Below are 17,154 nucleotides of genomic sequence, written 5' to 3' on the forward strand. Positions count from 1 at the left end.
AGCCTCATCTGCTCCAGGGGATCTGCACGGCTGGACAGCTGCTCCTTCCGGTTGGGGCCTTCCAATGAGCAATGAACTCCTAGTGGGCAGGACCCATCTTCTTTGTCGTTCTTCTGAGAATCTTACAGATTTTTACAAACAAAAACACATGCCATTTGCTTCAAACCACCAAACAGAAGATGAGGAGTAGGAAGTCAATAAGCTGGGCTGATTATTTTCTGGCATTTCTAAAAGCTCCGGGACAGAGCAACCGAAAAGAAAAACCTCTGATGAACAACAGGATACATATTCCAGCTAAAAGGAGTGTTCAGTATGGGTCTGTGGTGCTGTTCACAGGTGATGCTAATGTCTTTCTCACCTTTTCATGCTCCGCACTTAGCAGAGCACGGACCAGGGACATGCTGCACAGATGATGGGTGGGCAGATGGATGGAAGGATGGACTGACAGGTAACATCCAGGTCTGAATCTGGGCTCCACCCTAAAGTCAGGTGATCTCACGCAAGAAGACACCGTGGCCAGCTCTAGTGAGTTTTCACGAGAAGCCTTCAAATGAGGGGGGTTGAGAGCAGAACAAGCTTACACGAAATTCCACAACTTGGCACAGAAAATAAGGACAACTGCTCACTGCTTTGTTTCCTCTCCCTGGGCTCAAAAAACAGGAGAGAAAATAGGACAGGATTTAGGAGGGTGGTCTGCCATTTTCTATCGGAAATGAGTTGGGAAACTACTCAGGCTTATATACTCTCACACACATAGCCCCTAAATTCTAAGCTGCTTCAGGTTCAGCTGTCATTTTTCCATAGAAGGACCCAGAACCAGCACATTTTAGTTTTATCTACTTTCTTGCTTTTTCCTAGATTCAGTCCCCACCAAGGTTAGCCATGGAGGTGGGTCCCAACTCAGTATCCATGGGCCTTTACCCTCTTATCTTTGTTCAAGGCTTTCTCCTCTGGAGCAAGAGGCTCCATGGCGTCATTTTCCTGCTTGAACTCTGTCCTGTGACTAAGCAAAGAGAAGCCACAGCCATCAGCCCTGGAAGTTTTTGCTGTGTCACAAAAAGAATGAGACAAGGAGGTACCTCCTGCCAATTTCAAACCCATCCTCTGACTCAGCACTAAATTTAGACGTCACATCCTATGTCTACATCCATCCAGATAGTCCCCTGGTGTGACAGGTGCTGAATGAATGAATGCTGTGACAAGGAGGGAGGGGTGTCCGAGGCTTGGGACACAGACATCTCAATGGGGACCTTCATCGAATGGGCCCGAGTCCAGAACAAGTGCAGTCTTTATAAAGAAACTGACAAGGACTCCAAAGCCTGCCCAACCTCTCAGCAGCTGGTGGCCCTGAGCAAGCCGATAAGACTCTCTTGGCTCGGTTTGCCCATCTGTAGAACGTAAATACCAACTGCACGGGCTGAAAAAGATTTTTCTCAATGGTCAGGAATGTGAAGCTAGAGCACAACTCTATGAACGGAGATGCCTGTTACTTGCTCACCCTCACTGGAAAGGCTGGTGCCTGCAAAGCCAGGCCCAGATCAGGAAAAACCAGCCAAGGTTCCCGAGACTCCCCACCCACCCCGGGGCTGGCAGAGACACCTTGGAAGGAGCCCCTGGGAAGACACTGCCCTGCCAGGGGCTTGCTCTAATAACCTGGTAGAGTGTCTTTGTGTCTGTGGACTGTGGTTGCTCATTTACAAAAATAAGCTGTTTGGGCAAAGTGGTCTCTAAGACCCCTTCCAACCATGATCCTCAACAATCTTAAGCTGCTTAAGAAACATAAATAGGAAATGAAACTTCTGGCCAGATAAGAAGAAAAAGAGGCTACCCTGAGTAAGAACAGAGATTATCGGGAGTACTGAAAAGGTCATTATAATTTTTTAAAGCATGACTTCTTACATCACAACATAAAAACAAAATTAAATTTATTTCCATTTGTTATCACGTCACTCCCCACCGGCTGGACAGATTTCCACACGTGGACAGCCGACTCACAATGGCCAAAATGATTCACTTGGGGACCCCAGGCCATCTTAAGGAGTCACACAGGTACCGTTCAGACAAGTAACCTGAAGCTGACTCAGGAAGAAGCCCGAGAGACACAGCACACCTAGAAAAACGCCGTGGGCAGAGAGAACGCGTGCTGGCTGGACGTGGCCACCAAGGCAGCAGCTCAGCGCTCTGGGGGACTACCTCCGATGACACTGCTTCCCACAGGGGCAGCCCCCTGGACTCCCCCGGCAGGCTGCACAGCAGCGGGGGCGGATTTATGCACGCGGTGATGCCTAACAGTTCTCTTACGCAACGTAGGGGTCATGCCAGCTAGGGACAATACTAAAAAAAAAGAAGAAAAAGAAAAATTTTTCAAAAAAAGGTAACCCCGTCCCACTCCAACTCTCTGTCAACAGATGGGGTTTCACTCAGCTCCTGCCCACGGAACTGTCTTGGATAGCAGAGAGCGGGGTTTTTTTTTTTACTAGCCACATTGTGGTCATCTGTCATTTCTGAGAGCATGGTTCATCCCAAAAGGAAACCTACAAAGGTAAACAGAGGAAGCAGGCAAAGACAAGAATATCTCGTGGAAACAAGGCTGTCACCGATGGCAGCCTCTGGGTCCAGCCATGACTCGCCAACCCAGCCCAGCGAGGCAAAGGAAGGTGAGGCTTGTGGGTGGCTCCTCTCTTTCTCAGCATGGGGAGCATCTTGAAACAAAAGCATCCAAACAAGTGGTTTTCAAACTGTGTTCCGTGAACCCTGGACAGCCCCAGGGGAGGACACAAGGAAAACAGACAAGCTCCAGGCCTCCACACCCAATTACCACAGCACCTTTCTGTCGGCTTTACACATCTGCCTTTCATATACAAGGCTGCCCAATGAAAAGAGCCCTACCGCTAAATAAATAAATGAATAAACAAACAAACAAACATTTACACTTCATGTTTTCATTTAATTGTTTGTAACAGGGACGCCCGGGTTGCTCAGTCAGTTACCTGAGCCTTTGGCTCAGGTCATGATCCCAGGGTCCTGGGATCAAGTCCCGCACTGGGATCCCCGCTCTGCCTGCCGCTCCCCACCGCTTGTGCTCTCTCTCTCTGACAAATAAATAAAAAATAAATAAGTGTATATATATATATATATACACATACATACATATATATATATACACACATATATATATACACACATATATATATAAATAACTGTTTATAACAGCCTTGTGAGGAAACAGAGGCTGAAGAGGCTTATGGTTGGACTCCACGGCCCATTCTCTGAGCAACCACCCTGTGTGCACCTGTCATCTATGTGGACTCTTGGGAAGGGACCTACAACGGTCCACTCCACGGCTGGCTGGCACTGACAAGTTCTTCCATGAGCAAAAGACCAGGGGAAGGGGAGCTGCCCGGGATTACAAAAGAAGCTCAGAAGACAGTCATCAACTAAATGCATTGTATGAGCCTTATTAAAATCCTGATTTGAACAAACCATCTATAAAAAGGCATTTCTGAGACAAGGTAAAGAGTATCAAGTGGGTAAAAGATGTTCCAGTACCATGAATATTGTCGGCTTTAAACATGGTCTTCTGGGGCGCCTGGGTAGCTCAGTTGGTTAAGCGACTGCCTTCGGCTCAGGTCATGATCCTGGAGTCCCGGGATCGAGTCCCGCATCGGGCTCCCTGCTCAGTGGAGAGCCTGCTTCTGCCTCTCTCTCTCTGCCTGCCTCTCTGCCTACTTGTGCTTTCTCTCTGTGTGTCAAATAAATAAATAAAATCTTTAAAAAAAAAAAACAAAACAAAAAACATGGTCTTCTGGCTACGCTTTTTTAAAAGGCCTTATTGTCTCTTAGAGCATTTATGGGGAAGTGGTACACTGTCTGGGGCTTGTTTGACATTACTGCGGACAGCTAAAGTCGTTGGGAGAGCGGGGTGTCCATTACATTGCATGCTCCAACACAGCGTGCATTTGAAAGTTGTGTAATGTGTGGCGCCTGGGTTGGCTCAGTCTTTAAGCGCCTGCCTTCGGCTCAGGTCATGATCCCAGGGTTCCGGGATCGAGCCCCGCATCGGGCTCCCCGCTCAGCAGGGAGCCTGCTTCTCCCTCTCCCTCTGCCTGCCACTCCCCCTGCTTGTGTGCACTTGTGCTCTCTCTCTCTCTGTCAAATAAATAAATAAATAAAATCTTTAAAAAAAAAAAAAAAGGAATTCTGTTGGAAAATGATTTCCAACATTAAAAAATTAAAAAAAAAAGTTGTGTAATATGAAGTCTAAAAGGAGAGGCAGGTCCCTCCTTAAATGGAACTCAGTTCTACCTCGAGGTATCTTCCACCTGTCAGCCTGTGATTAGCTCTCTGGGGTCCAAGAGAATTAGGTCTCACCCCTGTCCTGTGTCCTTTCGGAAACAGGCATCCAAGCCCCCCTAAGTCTCCTTTCCTCCAAAGTAAGCTCCTCCTGAGGTCCTTCTGGAGCCGATGATAATGCCCTCCTTAAAATGTAGGCTCCGGAGCCAAAACACTGTGAAAGTGTGTTTCTGAGCAGCCCCAGGAGGCAGGGCGTCCCGGTCCAAGCACACTCTAGACAGACTCTAACTCCGAGCATGGCCTGCACCCTGCAATGCCTCCTGATTGCCAGCACAGCAGGACCCTGCCTCTCCACTCAAGGGCAGGACACTTCCAAGAGCATCAGTGGCTCCAGTGGCTGGCTCTCACCTCACATAAATCGCCTCAGTCCTCACCTAAGCCCTCGGAGGAGAATGCTATTAGCCTTTTTACGGACAAGGACAAAGAAGACCCAGAGAGGGTAAGCAACTTGCTGAAGTCCCACAGCCTAAGACGGAAGAGCCAGGATTTAAACCCCAGTCTGGGGGAGGGTGGGGTCCCAAGACTGGTTTACGACACCCAGCAGTCTCTAGTCCTGTGGCCTCCCTCCCTGGCTCCAAACCTACCAATGCTGCTCAAGCCACCTGGCTCATTCCTCTGTGTCAACCATCTTCCTGGCACTCCCAGGGCAGAGACTACCTGCCTGCTCTCCAGCCCAGCACGACAGCTAGCCAGTCCCAGACCTACAGGTGTCAACTCACCAGGACAGATCACACAACCTCACGAGGCGCCCCTGTAAACCCTGACTGGGGACCAAAGCCCAGTCCTGCTCACTCAGGCCTAAAGAAGATGGCAAGACGCAGCGCCTGCTGGCTCAGTCGGTGGAACATGTGACTCTCGACCTCAGGGTCGTGAGTTCAAGCCCCACGTTGGACACAGAGCTTACTTTAAAAAAAAAAAAAAAAAGAAGAAGACTGCAAGAGGTTTAACCATCTCAAAGATCAGCCATCACGAAATCAGACCTCATTCTTGACAAGCCACGCTGGGGAAATGGAGGCCCAGGGAGGTCCCATACCTTACCCAAGGTCACACAATCTCAGCATCTACTGGTCCCAGAATCTACTGCATATCCAAGTTACCCACACATCCAAAAAAAATCTACTGGTCCCAGAATCACACGTGCCTATTTCAGCTGGTACTGGAGTTTAGAAGATGGGGAAGTTCAAGGTCTGGCACCTGGGGCGGGAGAGAGAGAGAGCTGGGAGAAAGTCTGAAGAAACGATGATACACGCTGATGTTCCAGTTCCACGCACTGATGCTAAGGTTTCCCGAAAGTACGCTTCTCAGAACTCTGATGTCGCAAGATGCTCAATGAAAAAAGATGTGTGGTCAAATCCGTTTGGGAAACACTGCCTGGTGAACCCACTCCAGTGACATCCCAAAGCACACTGGCCTATTAGGGCTCTCAAGAGGCTCCCAGTAAAGGAGCCTGTGTGACCTGCTCACACCAGCACTCCTCAAATGCTTTGACCACAGAACCCTTTTGTCCAAGCAACACCACGAACATCCCACCAGACCAGTACTGAGAAGAGGTTTCCTGGGGAAATGCTGACCCAGGCCTTTTGAAAGAAAATCTTGATAGCCATTACCCTGGATCCAAGACTGAAAAACTAAACCAACCCGGGATGGGACAAGGAGGAAGTGTGTGCGAAGCAGAAATAACTAGCATACTTCGGGGCCTTGGGGGATGGAGATATTAGTACTGGAAAAAAGGCGGAAATGTGTGAACACCCCTGGGCTGCCAGATATGAATGGTGCTGAGATCGTACAGTTAACTTCTGGCCTCGGGAGTCACAGAGGACTCCTGAAACCAAAATCTTTCTTTAAGGTCCAAAGAAACTGTCCTGAGACTTTCCAAAATAGGTTGTGGGCAAAAATCCACAAGTTTTAGAAGAAAAAAAGGAAAGAAAATGTTGGAACTAGGACTCCAGCCAGGCCATTCGCCCTTGAGTCAAGATGCTGTGGACAGTATGGATTTCCTAATTAAAACTCAGGCAAACCGAAGGACGGTTCCTCAAAAAATAAACACAGAATTACCAGTAATTTCCAAAAGAACTGAAAGCAGGGACTAGAAGAGGTATTTGTACACCAATTTCGATAGCAGCTTTATTCACAACAGTCAAAAGCCGGAAGCAAGTGTCTACTGACAGATGAATGGATAAATAAAATTTGGTCTATACATGCAATGGAATATTATTCAGTCTTACAAAAGAAGGAGATTTGGACATGTGCTATACCAAGGATGAATCTTGAAAACATTATGCTCAGTGAAATAAGCCAGTTACAAAGGAATAAATATTACATGATTCTACTGACATGATGTTCCTAGAACAACCAAATTCAGAAAGACAGAAAGTAGAGTGGTGGTTACCAGGGGCGGAGAGAGGAGAAAACAGGGAGTCGTTTAATGAGTATGGAGTTTCAGTTTTGCTAGATGGAAAAGTTCTGGAGATCTCCTAAGTAACTACGTGAATATACTTAATACTACTGAACTATACACTTAAAAACGGTTACGATGGTAAATTTTATGTGTTCTTCGCCATAATTGAAAAATTTTTTAATCAAATAAAAAAATCTTTTAAAGGTTTTATTTAATTTGACAGAGAGAGAGAGAGAAAGAGAGCACACAAGCAGGGGGAGGGGCAGGCAGAGGGAGAAGCAGACTCTCTGCTGAGCAGGGAGCCTGACACGGGGCTTGATCCCAGGACCCTGAGATCATGACCTGAGCCAAAGCAGACACTTAACTGCCTGAGCCACCCAGGCGCCCCTCAAATAAAAATTTTTTAAAAGTAAGGAAATTCTGACACATGCTACAACAGGATGCATGCTGAGGACATTATGCTAATTGGAATTAGCCCACTACAAAAAGACGAATACTGTGTGATTCCACTTCTATGAGGGAGGTCAGACTCGGGAGACAGAAGTAGAATGGGGATTGCCAGGAGCTGGGGGGAAGGGGACAATGGAGAATTACTGTTTCATCGGTACAGAGTTTCAGTTTTGCAAGATGAAGAAGTTCAGGAGATGGATGGGAGTAATGACTGCACAAAAGGGGGAATGTATGTAATACCACTGAACTGTAGACTTGAAATGCTGAAAATGGTAAATTTCATGTTATGTCTATTTTGCCACAATAAAAACACAGGAAAAAATGGCTCAAATGCTAAGTTTTATGTTTTGTATATTTTATCAAAATATAAAATAAAACAAAACTCAAAGCAAATGGGTTATGACCCTTAGTGTGAAATGAACATCAAGGTCAACAGTCACCTCTCAATTATCCACCAAGGGTTTAGAGTTGGATGACCAACATGGGATACTCCAAACATCTCTGTTCAGTTTAAAATGTTTCTGTAGGGACGCCTGGGTGGCTCAGTCGGTTAAGCGTCTGCCTTCAGCTCAGGTCATGATCTCAAGGTCCTGGGATTGAGTCCCACATCAGGCTCCCTGCTCCGCAGCGAGCCTGCTTCTCCCTCTGCCTGCCATTCCCCCTGCTTGTGCTCCCTCTGTCTCTCTCTCTCTGACAAATAAATAAATAAAATCTTTAATAAAATAAAATAAAATAAAATGTTTCTGTAGCACTTTTGTGGAACTCTGTCTCAAAAAGATGGGAGACACACAATTCAGGGATATGCTACCTGGCTCCGGGAAAAGGTGGAAAAAAAGATATTAATACCCATCGCCTCCTCCCAGCTCAATTCCATTTAAAATTTTTCTCTGCTGAACACACTCTGCATCCCTACTGCAGACTGATAAGCAGCTCAGCCCTCTTGTTCTATGCCCAACATTTCTGTGGCTCATGTCTTCCCAAGGTTACAAAAATTATTGAAGAGCCTCTTTGCACTGGCCTGCAAATATTGGAGGGGAGCGCAAAATACCTAACACAAAATATTTCTCTTATGCTATGTACTTTTTCAGGGAAAAGAAAGCCAGAGTATCAAAAAATCATTGAACCCTAACACTAAATCAGAAAATAGTAACCATGGCACAGAGCTAGAAGACGACTCAGAATCTTGTCCAACTTTGAACTTCCTTGGACCGAATGCCACCTCGGCAGTGCTGAGAATCCCACAGGACTGAGTAAGCCCTTACTTAGTCAATGCTACACTTCTAGTTTGACTGTCCTGGGGAAAAAATAAAAATAACAAAAAACCACGCAAGCACCAGGTGGCTAAGAAGCTCATCCAAGCTTGATCCAAGGTCAAGATGTTGCACAGTTAGGAGCAGATCCCCATCCAGGTCTCTTTCGAGGACACCAAGCTGACATTCAGATTCTGAGTATGAAAAGGAAAGGTCTCTCCAATCCCATAACAGACAATGTGGGCACTCCACATGGCTCCTGGCAGCCAGCCCCAGCATGCGGATACCTGATGGGTAACCTTGGGAACTTCAGACACCAATGTCACACCACCTGCTTCCATCACAGACATACCGTGGGTGGTGACATCCGTGCGTGCATCTGGGACTCACTCTGGCCTTCCTGTACTCCCACAACCTTCTGTCCCTGCGAAGTCACCACTTGGGAACATACTTCTGAAGAGGATCTGGACTTATGTGCAACACACCACTCATTCCACACACAGCAGACAAGTCATCCATTCAACAGAAATTTCTTGAACACCTATCTTGAGCCAGACTCTATTGTAGGCATCAGGAATCCAACAGTGAATACACAGAGATTACATTCCACTCTTGGTGACCCACAGCCACAGGAAAAGCAGCCCTAACATCTGTTCAGCACAGTTTATAAGGAGCTCTCACATAACCCTCAGAAATATCAGAAGAATCCCAGGTTTCCAGTTCTAAGGCTGGCTGGAGGCTGCACTGCTCACCACAGTAACAAAATACTTCTCCCTCTTACTACTGATTGTCAAGTAGCATACAGTGAAGTAGTTACTGTTGTAACTACTTTGTAGAGTAGGAGATAAGCTCAGAGGGGTTAACTGCCTTGCTCAAAGTCTAAAACTTAGTAAAGGATGACCACCTGCCCCACCACCCCACTCCAGTGATGACTTTGTCTACAAACTGCAACATGACACAAAGATGGGACCACATACAGTGGTCATTCATCTACCGTTTTAGCTGCACCAACATCCTTCCTGCTTGCCTTGCTTTGGGGAATGGCCTCCCCCACGTCCCCCGTCTCAAGAACCATAGGATACTGTGCAGGCTGCCAGGCACTGCATCCATCACCCTACCCTCTTCATTGGGTCATCTGCGGAGACACTCTCAGTCCCCTAGCCCTTGCCACAGTGACTGGGCCTGACATGGACACAGACCCTAGTGAGGCCAAGCAGAACCCCTCTGCGAGATTTTCTGCCTGGGCTCATTAGATGGATCTCCCTTTACTCTCTGGTCAGGGACCATGAAGATGAAGTCCACAGGGTCCTGAGGCCATGCTCCATGGAAAAAGCCCACAGCATTCAAGGGTCAGTCATCCAAAAGCCAGTTTCTCCCCTCCACCCCAAGCTTTCAGAATATTACATAATAAATTTCTCCTTTCTGCCTACTATGCTTTGAGCTAAGTTTCCATCACTTGCAATAACGGTGTCCTGAACTAATACCCACAGAAGGAGAAATAAAATCTGCCCTTCTCTTAGAAATCTCTTGGGGCGCCTGGGTGGCTCAGTTGGTTAAGCGACTGCCTTCGGCTCAGGTCATGATCCTGGAGTCCCGGGATCGAGTCCCGCATCGGGCTCCCTGCTCGGCAGGGAGTCTGCTTCCCCCTCTGCCCTCTTCCCTCTCGTGCTCTCTGTCTCTCATTCTCTCTCTCAAATAAATAAATAAAATCTTTAAAAAGAAATCTCTTTTCAACCCTTACTTTCAAGTTCCTCCACTACTTCCTCTTAAATAACACAATTAAAAGAACCAAAAGAAAAACTACAATGGTTGGAACTTTTATGTCCCTATTCCAGCTGACCCTCCAGCCTGGAGAAGATGAAGATGATGTAGCTGGTACCTGAAGAGGGTAGAGAGAGAACAAAAGGCCCAGGCAACCTCTAATGAATAATAAATAATCCACACCTGACAATCAGCAGCCAACTACACTCCATCCTGCTGGAAAAGCATTCCTCCAGGGGCGCCTGGGTGGCTCAGTCGTTAGGCGTCTGCCTTCGGCTCAGGTCATGATCCCAGGGTCCTGGGATCGAGCCCCACATCAGGCTCCCTGCTCGGCGGGAAGCCTGCTTCTCCCTCTCCCACTCCCCCTGCTTGTGTTCCCTCTCTCGCCGTGTCTCTCTGTCGAATAAATAAATAAAATCTTAAAAAAAACACAAACACACACAGGAAAACCCCACTCCCAATCTTTGGGAGTGGGGGGAAGCACAAACTGGGGGAAAAAAAAAAAAAAACATTCCTCCAGCCTTAACTTGTGCCAAGTGTCTGTGTCTAAGTTCCTAGTGCCTCCCGAAGCCCTCGCTCAGCCCAGCCATTATGGCCACGCCAGATTACCTCTGCACCCCCATCCCCCGCAGCCTGTGCCGACCCCTGCTCTGCTCTGGCTGCTTTCATTTCCACAACCTGAACCAGAACGTCCTCCTCTCCTTTGCCTGAGCACACGTTCACATGGCCTCTTCGACACCAGCTCCAGCCCCAGTCCCTCCTCCGAAGCCTTCCTCCAGCAGCCACTGCTGTGTCCACTCTCTTGCCTCTGGTGAAGCCAAGCGGGCAGCTCGCGAGGAGCCTGAGCAGGAGGCACGGTGGGGGACGAGAAGGAAACTTTCATCTCTGAGCACACAGGGGCAACCACCCAGTTCTGCCACTTCTGTCTCATAAGAGAGGCCTAGGGTGACATGATTTGGGGAGACTCTCACGTTTAGGTGGTAATTAGAGCCACGAGAGGTGGATGAGAATACTTGGGGAAAGAATGTGGTATACAGAGTTTTAAAAGGTGGAAAAAGCCTGCTTGGATCCGTATCACTCAATTGATCTATCTCATTATGTCACTCTCCTGAGTGTCCCATTCCCCCATCTAGGTGGCAAGCTGAGGGCTGGAATTACATCCTCCCCACCTCTGTCTCCATCTGCATCGCAACCCCACCTGGACCAAGCACAGGACCAGGCACTTCAGTCCTCCCCCATTACATACCGTCCCCACCCCCGACCCCAGCGGCTGAGGCAGGCAGCCTTGCACCCTTAGCCCCATCTCACAGATGAGGACACTGAGGCTCCCAGCCAGGAAGGGGCCCTCACTCCAAGGGCAGGCAGTCAAGGATCTTCAAGTGAGAAAACCCAGATGTTAGTAACTGAATCAAAGAGAAAAGACAAGGGACTGAGTGGGTTTTGAATGACCAAATAAGATCCTGGTTCACCTGCAGAAAAGACATCAGACACCTGAGCCACTCAAAGGAGAACAAGAATTCTCCCCTCTTACTACCACCAGCGGGGGCAGATTCATGTATTGGGACACGGAAAGGCTACATAATTCCAGAGTTTCCCAATGCAGGAAATGGCCTGAAATTGAACTGAGGGGGCCTAATCAGATAATAGGAAAAAATATCCCAACATGGAATCAGGAGCACTGGGCTTAGCCTCAACTCAGGCCCCTTTCTGCCCTGCAACTTCTGGCCTGTCTTCACGCCATACATATATGAGCGTGGAACCCAGCGCAATGCAGACAAGACACCCTCATCTGGGGTTGCTACAAAATCAAGTGAGATATGAAAGTATGCAGTAAGATTCAAAATGCTGAGCAGCAACGTACCATCAATCCTGGAAAAGGAATGTCCCTGCCCCCAAAATAAAATACACTGTATGTTCCTTAGTCATCTTCATACCCCAGGCCTGAGCACGGTGGGTTATAAATGTCTGGGTCTGAGCATGAGCAGCGCAGATGGGTTTGGTTTGCGACCTGCCCAGTACCACCCAGGCCAGTTTCCCCCTCAGCTCCAGGCCCACATGGGGGGGCTGCCAGCCCACATTTGCCTACCGCACAGCAAGATCCCAGTGCACCAGTGCCAGCCAGGAGATGGGCATCCTGGACCAGGGGCCCACAAGGGGTGTGGAAACCACCAGGAAAGCCCCTAATGGGTGATGGCAGAGCCGCGGACCCGCATGCCCCGGGAAAGGTGCCTCCAATCCTGCAACCAGAGTAGCTCTTTATGCACTGAGATTTTTGCCCTATAAGAAGGGCTCACTGGCGAAAAGAGGGGGAAAAAAAAAAAAGCTGGAAAACCACTGCACAATAACTCATCCTTTGGGAAGCCTGGGTAGCTCAGTCAGTTAAGTATCTGCCTTCAGCTCAGGTCATGATCCCAGAGTCCTGGGATTGAGTCCTGCATCCGGCTCCTTGCTCAGCAGGGAGCCTGCTTCTCCCTCTGCCTGCCACTCCCCCTGCTTGTGCTCTCTGTCTCTCTCTCTCTCTCTCCCCCTCTGACAAATAAATAAAATCTTTAAAAAAAAAAAAAAAATACTCGTCCTTTACAAAGGTCCCAACATTGCTGTTTACTTGCATACCACGTTACCCCTCCCCAGAAGCTCTATCTTGCCATACCAAATGCTATCCTAATTTTTCTCTAAAGGGGTAACTAAAATGAATGTTACTTCCCCCTGACAACTATTTTACTGAGGATTTCATGACCCTCTGCAAAGCCACAGAATTCTGCCTTGTGGTAAAACTAGGGTCTTAAATCACTGCCCTCAGGGGGGAAAAATCCAAACCCTGCTCCGTCCCTTCCTCAGAGGTCAAGACCAGCTCCTACAACCTCAGCCCAAGTGAGGCCCCACCTTCTCTGCCAGGCACGGAGAAGGGGGACCTAATTAATGGAAATCCATCCATCTATTCCAGAGATTAAAGCTAGAACTGATTCAAACACATCCCAAGGAGGATGTTGGTCTGCACTCTAACTTCTTCACTTCCTTGATCAATTTTTCTCCTTCAAAAATAGAAAGATAAAAGCAATTGAGAAAAAAAAAGTTACCCCAATGAGATTTCTCTGTGTCTTTATCCTCATGGGTACATCTGATGCCTTCTTAGGAGGCTGACATTCACTTCCACCGCCCCCCACCCCCCGCATTCCTTTCCTGCCTCCAAAAGCAAAATTTTCTCCAAGATTCTGCTTCTTTAAGGGGAAGAGTCATTTTTATTTAATGGAAACAAACTTTATATACATAGTGGTTAGAAACAAGGGGACCAGAATTTGCACTTCACTGTTGGATTTCCCTTTAAATAACTGTGCAACGTGGGAGCAAATCAGTTTCTCTGGCTGAGAGAAGCTTGACTTCTTCCCCCAAAGCACCAGCCCAGAAGAGGACTGTGTTTGCCCAGCGACTCAGTTATGGCCATAACTGGGAGACCTAATGCAGGTTTGAGGGACGTAAATGCTAGAGTCAGAAATCCCAAAGTGGAGACAGAGGGCCACCAATGAAATGATGTGCTGTGTGCACAGCAGTTTATTCTTTGCGTCTCAGTTTCCTCCACTACAAAAAGTGAGGCTGAGACCAATATACACTGCAGCTCTTACCAGGGACAGCTTATAAAATCACCCCCTCAATAAGTGAGGCTTTTAACAGCCAGATAATTGGGTCTCATCAGCCTTGGGCCCACAGTTACTCAGGGCTCTTTGTCAGCCCTCTCAGTTCACTCTTAAAACAAGGACAAGATATAGAAAAGGTGGCATTTGCCACTCCCTGGCTCAGAACATGTTAAACAAAACAATAGGTCATAACTGAAAACTCCTGGTGCCCAAAACTTTGAGCCTCTGAACCCCTCCAAACTGGAGTTTTCTCTCTGGCAAAGTAATAATAAGTAGACAGCTTACACAGTAGCAACAATAAATGTAATAAAGCAGAGTGCCTGCCACAACAGTAGGAGCCTAATAAATGCAGGCTTCCTGGGCGCCTGGGTGGCTCAGTTGGTTAAGCGACTGCCTTCAGCTCAGGTCATGATCCCAGGGTCCTGGGATCGAGTCCCACATTGGGCTCCCGGCTCAGTGGGGAGCCTGCTTCTCCCTCTGACCCTCTCCCCTCTCATGCTGTTTCTCTCCTGCTCACTCTCTAATAAATAAATAATCTTTAAAAAAAAAAAAAAAGGAAAAAAAAATTGCAGGCTTCCTCAGTGCTATTCCTTCTTCCTCCAGCTTCCTTGTCTAAAAGGCTGGTTGGCTTTCCACACTCCCCAACCAGGCTAGGCCAAGCCTACCACTTGTCACAAACCCCCAGTAGTACCCCCACCCCCAACACACACACAGGAATACTCACAAACCCATCACCCAAGGGCACCAGCCACCAGCCTTCCCTCCTCAGGCAGCTCAGCACCGCCGGGGAGGGATCTGAGCCCCAACAGCCACTACTAGGATTTTCCCATGGTGCAATGCAACTTCCCCAACTTTTCCAGGCCCACAGTTTCCAAAGAAACCTAACAGGCATTGTGCATAATCAAGCGCAAGTCTCGGTGAGCAAACAGACTGAACTCTGGGCAGAGGGAGCAGACAGAGTCAGAAAGTGAAAAAGCACCAATGGTCATGAAACGGGGTGGCAGGGGCCAAAATTCAGGAGGACCAGTCCTGGCCCAGGCTCCATTCTCCTAGACTGTATCACTGATTAAAGCCTAGCAGGGACTCCCAAATGACCGGCAGATGATGAAGAGTCTTAGCAAAGGGACTGCGGGACATCCCTCCGAGGTCGGCTGGACCTGGTGGTCTCAGGAGCACCCACCCCGATGCGATGCCGTAGCAACCGGAGAGTCAGGGCCTGCAGTGCCGGGCATTGTTCACAGCGACGGGCGGGACCGGGGGAGGAGGTGCGAAGTAGGGGACCACGCAAGTCCCCCCCCCACCCCACTCCCCAGACGGCCCAAGGGAGGGAAGCCCCGACCCACGGCCAGAGCCAGGTGAATGAGTGGCCCTCGAGAGTTCCCCCCTGGGAGCTGCATAGAGAGATGGTGGAAGGCCGTCCCAGAGGCCGGGCCAGGGGCTGCCACTCACCGGCGCCCTCCGAGGGCTGCGGCGGCCCGACGACGCCGTTCAGGTAGAGAATGGGCAGCAGGTGAGGCTGCGTCTTCTCCAGCGCCGCCCGCAGGTCCTGGAAGTGGTCCCGCTCCTTGGCCAGCAGCAGCTTGAGCAGCAGCTCCGCCTTGGCGCCTCCCGCCTCCTCGTCCAGCTGCCGCCGCTCGCCGGGGCTCAGCGCTCCCGCGGCCTCGAGCAGCCCGAGCACGGCCTCCACCTCGGTCATGGCCTGGGCCAGGCTCTGCTGACACTGGGCGAGCAGCTCCCGGCGCTGGGGCTCCATGGTGGCGGGCCGCCCCGCCCCGCCCCGCGGACGGCTCCGGCTCCCCGAGGCCGGCGGGCGGGCGGGCGGCGGCGGCGGCGAGTGGCCTCGGGCGGCGGGCGCTCGGCTGCAGCCCTAGCGCGCCTGGGGCCGCGGGGCCGCGGGGGCCATGGGCCGGGGCCTGGCGGGCTGGGGGCCCGGGCGGCGAGCGGCGCTCAGCAGCGGCCGCCTCCCGGGCTCAGGAGCGCAGCCATGTTGGCTGCGGCGGCGGCGGCGGGACTGGAAGAGGAGGAGGAGGAGGAGACGGAGGAGGAGAAGGAGGAGGCGGAGGAGGGGACGGCGGCCGGGGCGCGCCCCGAGGCCGGGCTCCAGCCGGGCATGCTCCCCCGCCCCCTCCGCGCGCCGCCCGCCGCTCCCTTCCCGGCCCCGCGAGAGATCGCGCCCCGGCTCCCGGGCCCCGCGCCGCCCCCCAAACTAGACCACAACTCCGCGGGGAAAGTCGCCGGCGCCGCGCTCGCCAGGCCCCCGACGGCTCGGGCCTGGCTCGGCGGCCGCCACGGCCGGGCTCACCGGGGCCCCGGGGCCGCCGCCAGCTCCGCCATGGCCCGAGCCCCGCTGCCGCCGCCGCCGCCGCCGCCGCCGCCGCCTCCCGTCCCTCCGCCCTCTCCCTTGCCCCGCTGTCCCTCCGAGCGTCCGGGCGGCCGGTCCCGAGGGGATGGCGAAGGGGAGGGGTCCCCGCCTCCCCGCCTCCCCGCCCCCGGCCCGCCCGGGAGGCGGGGACGCCGCGCTCCCTCGCTCGCTCTCCGGGGCCCCGAGGCCCTGGCGCAGCCGGCGGTGGGGACGCGGAGTTAGGGGACACGGCGAGCCCCCGGGCTATTGGAGACGGCCTCAAACAAAACCATGCCCCCCGCCCCGCATCCAGTGTCTCTAATCTGAGAACTCCAAAATACAAGCCTGGACACAAGTGAGGAGGGAGTCCGCTAAATTTGGACATCTCCAAATTAAGACCCCCTCAGAATCTGTGAGATTTCCCCCACTCCGAGGAACCCCTAGCGAATTTCCCAATAGACTCCCCTGAGTCTCGGTTAATCAGGATCTTTGCCCTCACCCCCATTTGAGGCGGCTTGGCCCCAGAGTCTTAGAGGAGTTTTGGATCTTGGGAGGAGCAGGGGATGTGTTGCTAGATGAAGAAGAGAGTGGTGGGGGTTTTGCGGTGGAGCCCTTGATCTTTTTGGCAAGACTCACCACGAGATTCTAGCTAGTCTCAAAGGCAGCAAATCAATGGACTACAGAAACCTTGTACCCTGACGCCCTCAGTGAGGATCTACAGTCCCACTCGAGTCCAGAACTCTTCTGCCTTCCTTTATAGCCTTTTGCAGACACATACCACTTACCTCCCAAATGCAGGAGGTGGTCCTTAAAGCTAGAGTCCCAACTGTTTGCTCTCAGCAACCCCACCCCACTAGTGTAAAGTGGGATTCCAGGCCCATTGCAAATGTCTGTGCTGGACCGACTGAATCTCAGTCACAAACGCTAGGGGCCCCGGGGGGCCTTTACTCCTGACATTCACTTCCACCG

The 17,154-nt window shown here is 50.7% G+C and overlaps 1 protein-coding gene across 3 annotated transcripts in view; it reads right to left on the minus strand.

Annotated features, from left to right (window-relative positions):
• Positions 1–15,610, minus strand: part of DLG5 (discs large MAGUK scaffold protein 5) — a 212,064-nt gene extending 196,454 nt beyond the window's left edge. For all 3 annotated transcript variants that reach the window (XM_035022648.1, XM_035022630.1, XM_035022639.1), the window contains exon 1: positions 15,294–15,610. In XM_035022648.1, the coding sequence (XP_034878539.1) occupies positions 15,294–15,597 (304 nt within the window). In that variant the 5' untranslated portion in view covers positions 15,598–15,610. The remainder of the gene's footprint in view (positions 1–15,293) is intronic.
• Positions 15,611–17,154: the final 1,544 nt, after the last annotated feature.

This window comes from Mirounga leonina, unplaced genomic scaffold, assembly GCF_011800145.1.
Source record: "Mirounga leonina isolate KUSES-001 unplaced genomic scaffold, KU_Mleo_1.0 Mir_114, whole genome shotgun sequence".
NCBI lineage: Eukaryota > Metazoa > Chordata > Mammalia > Carnivora > Phocidae > Mirounga > Mirounga leonina.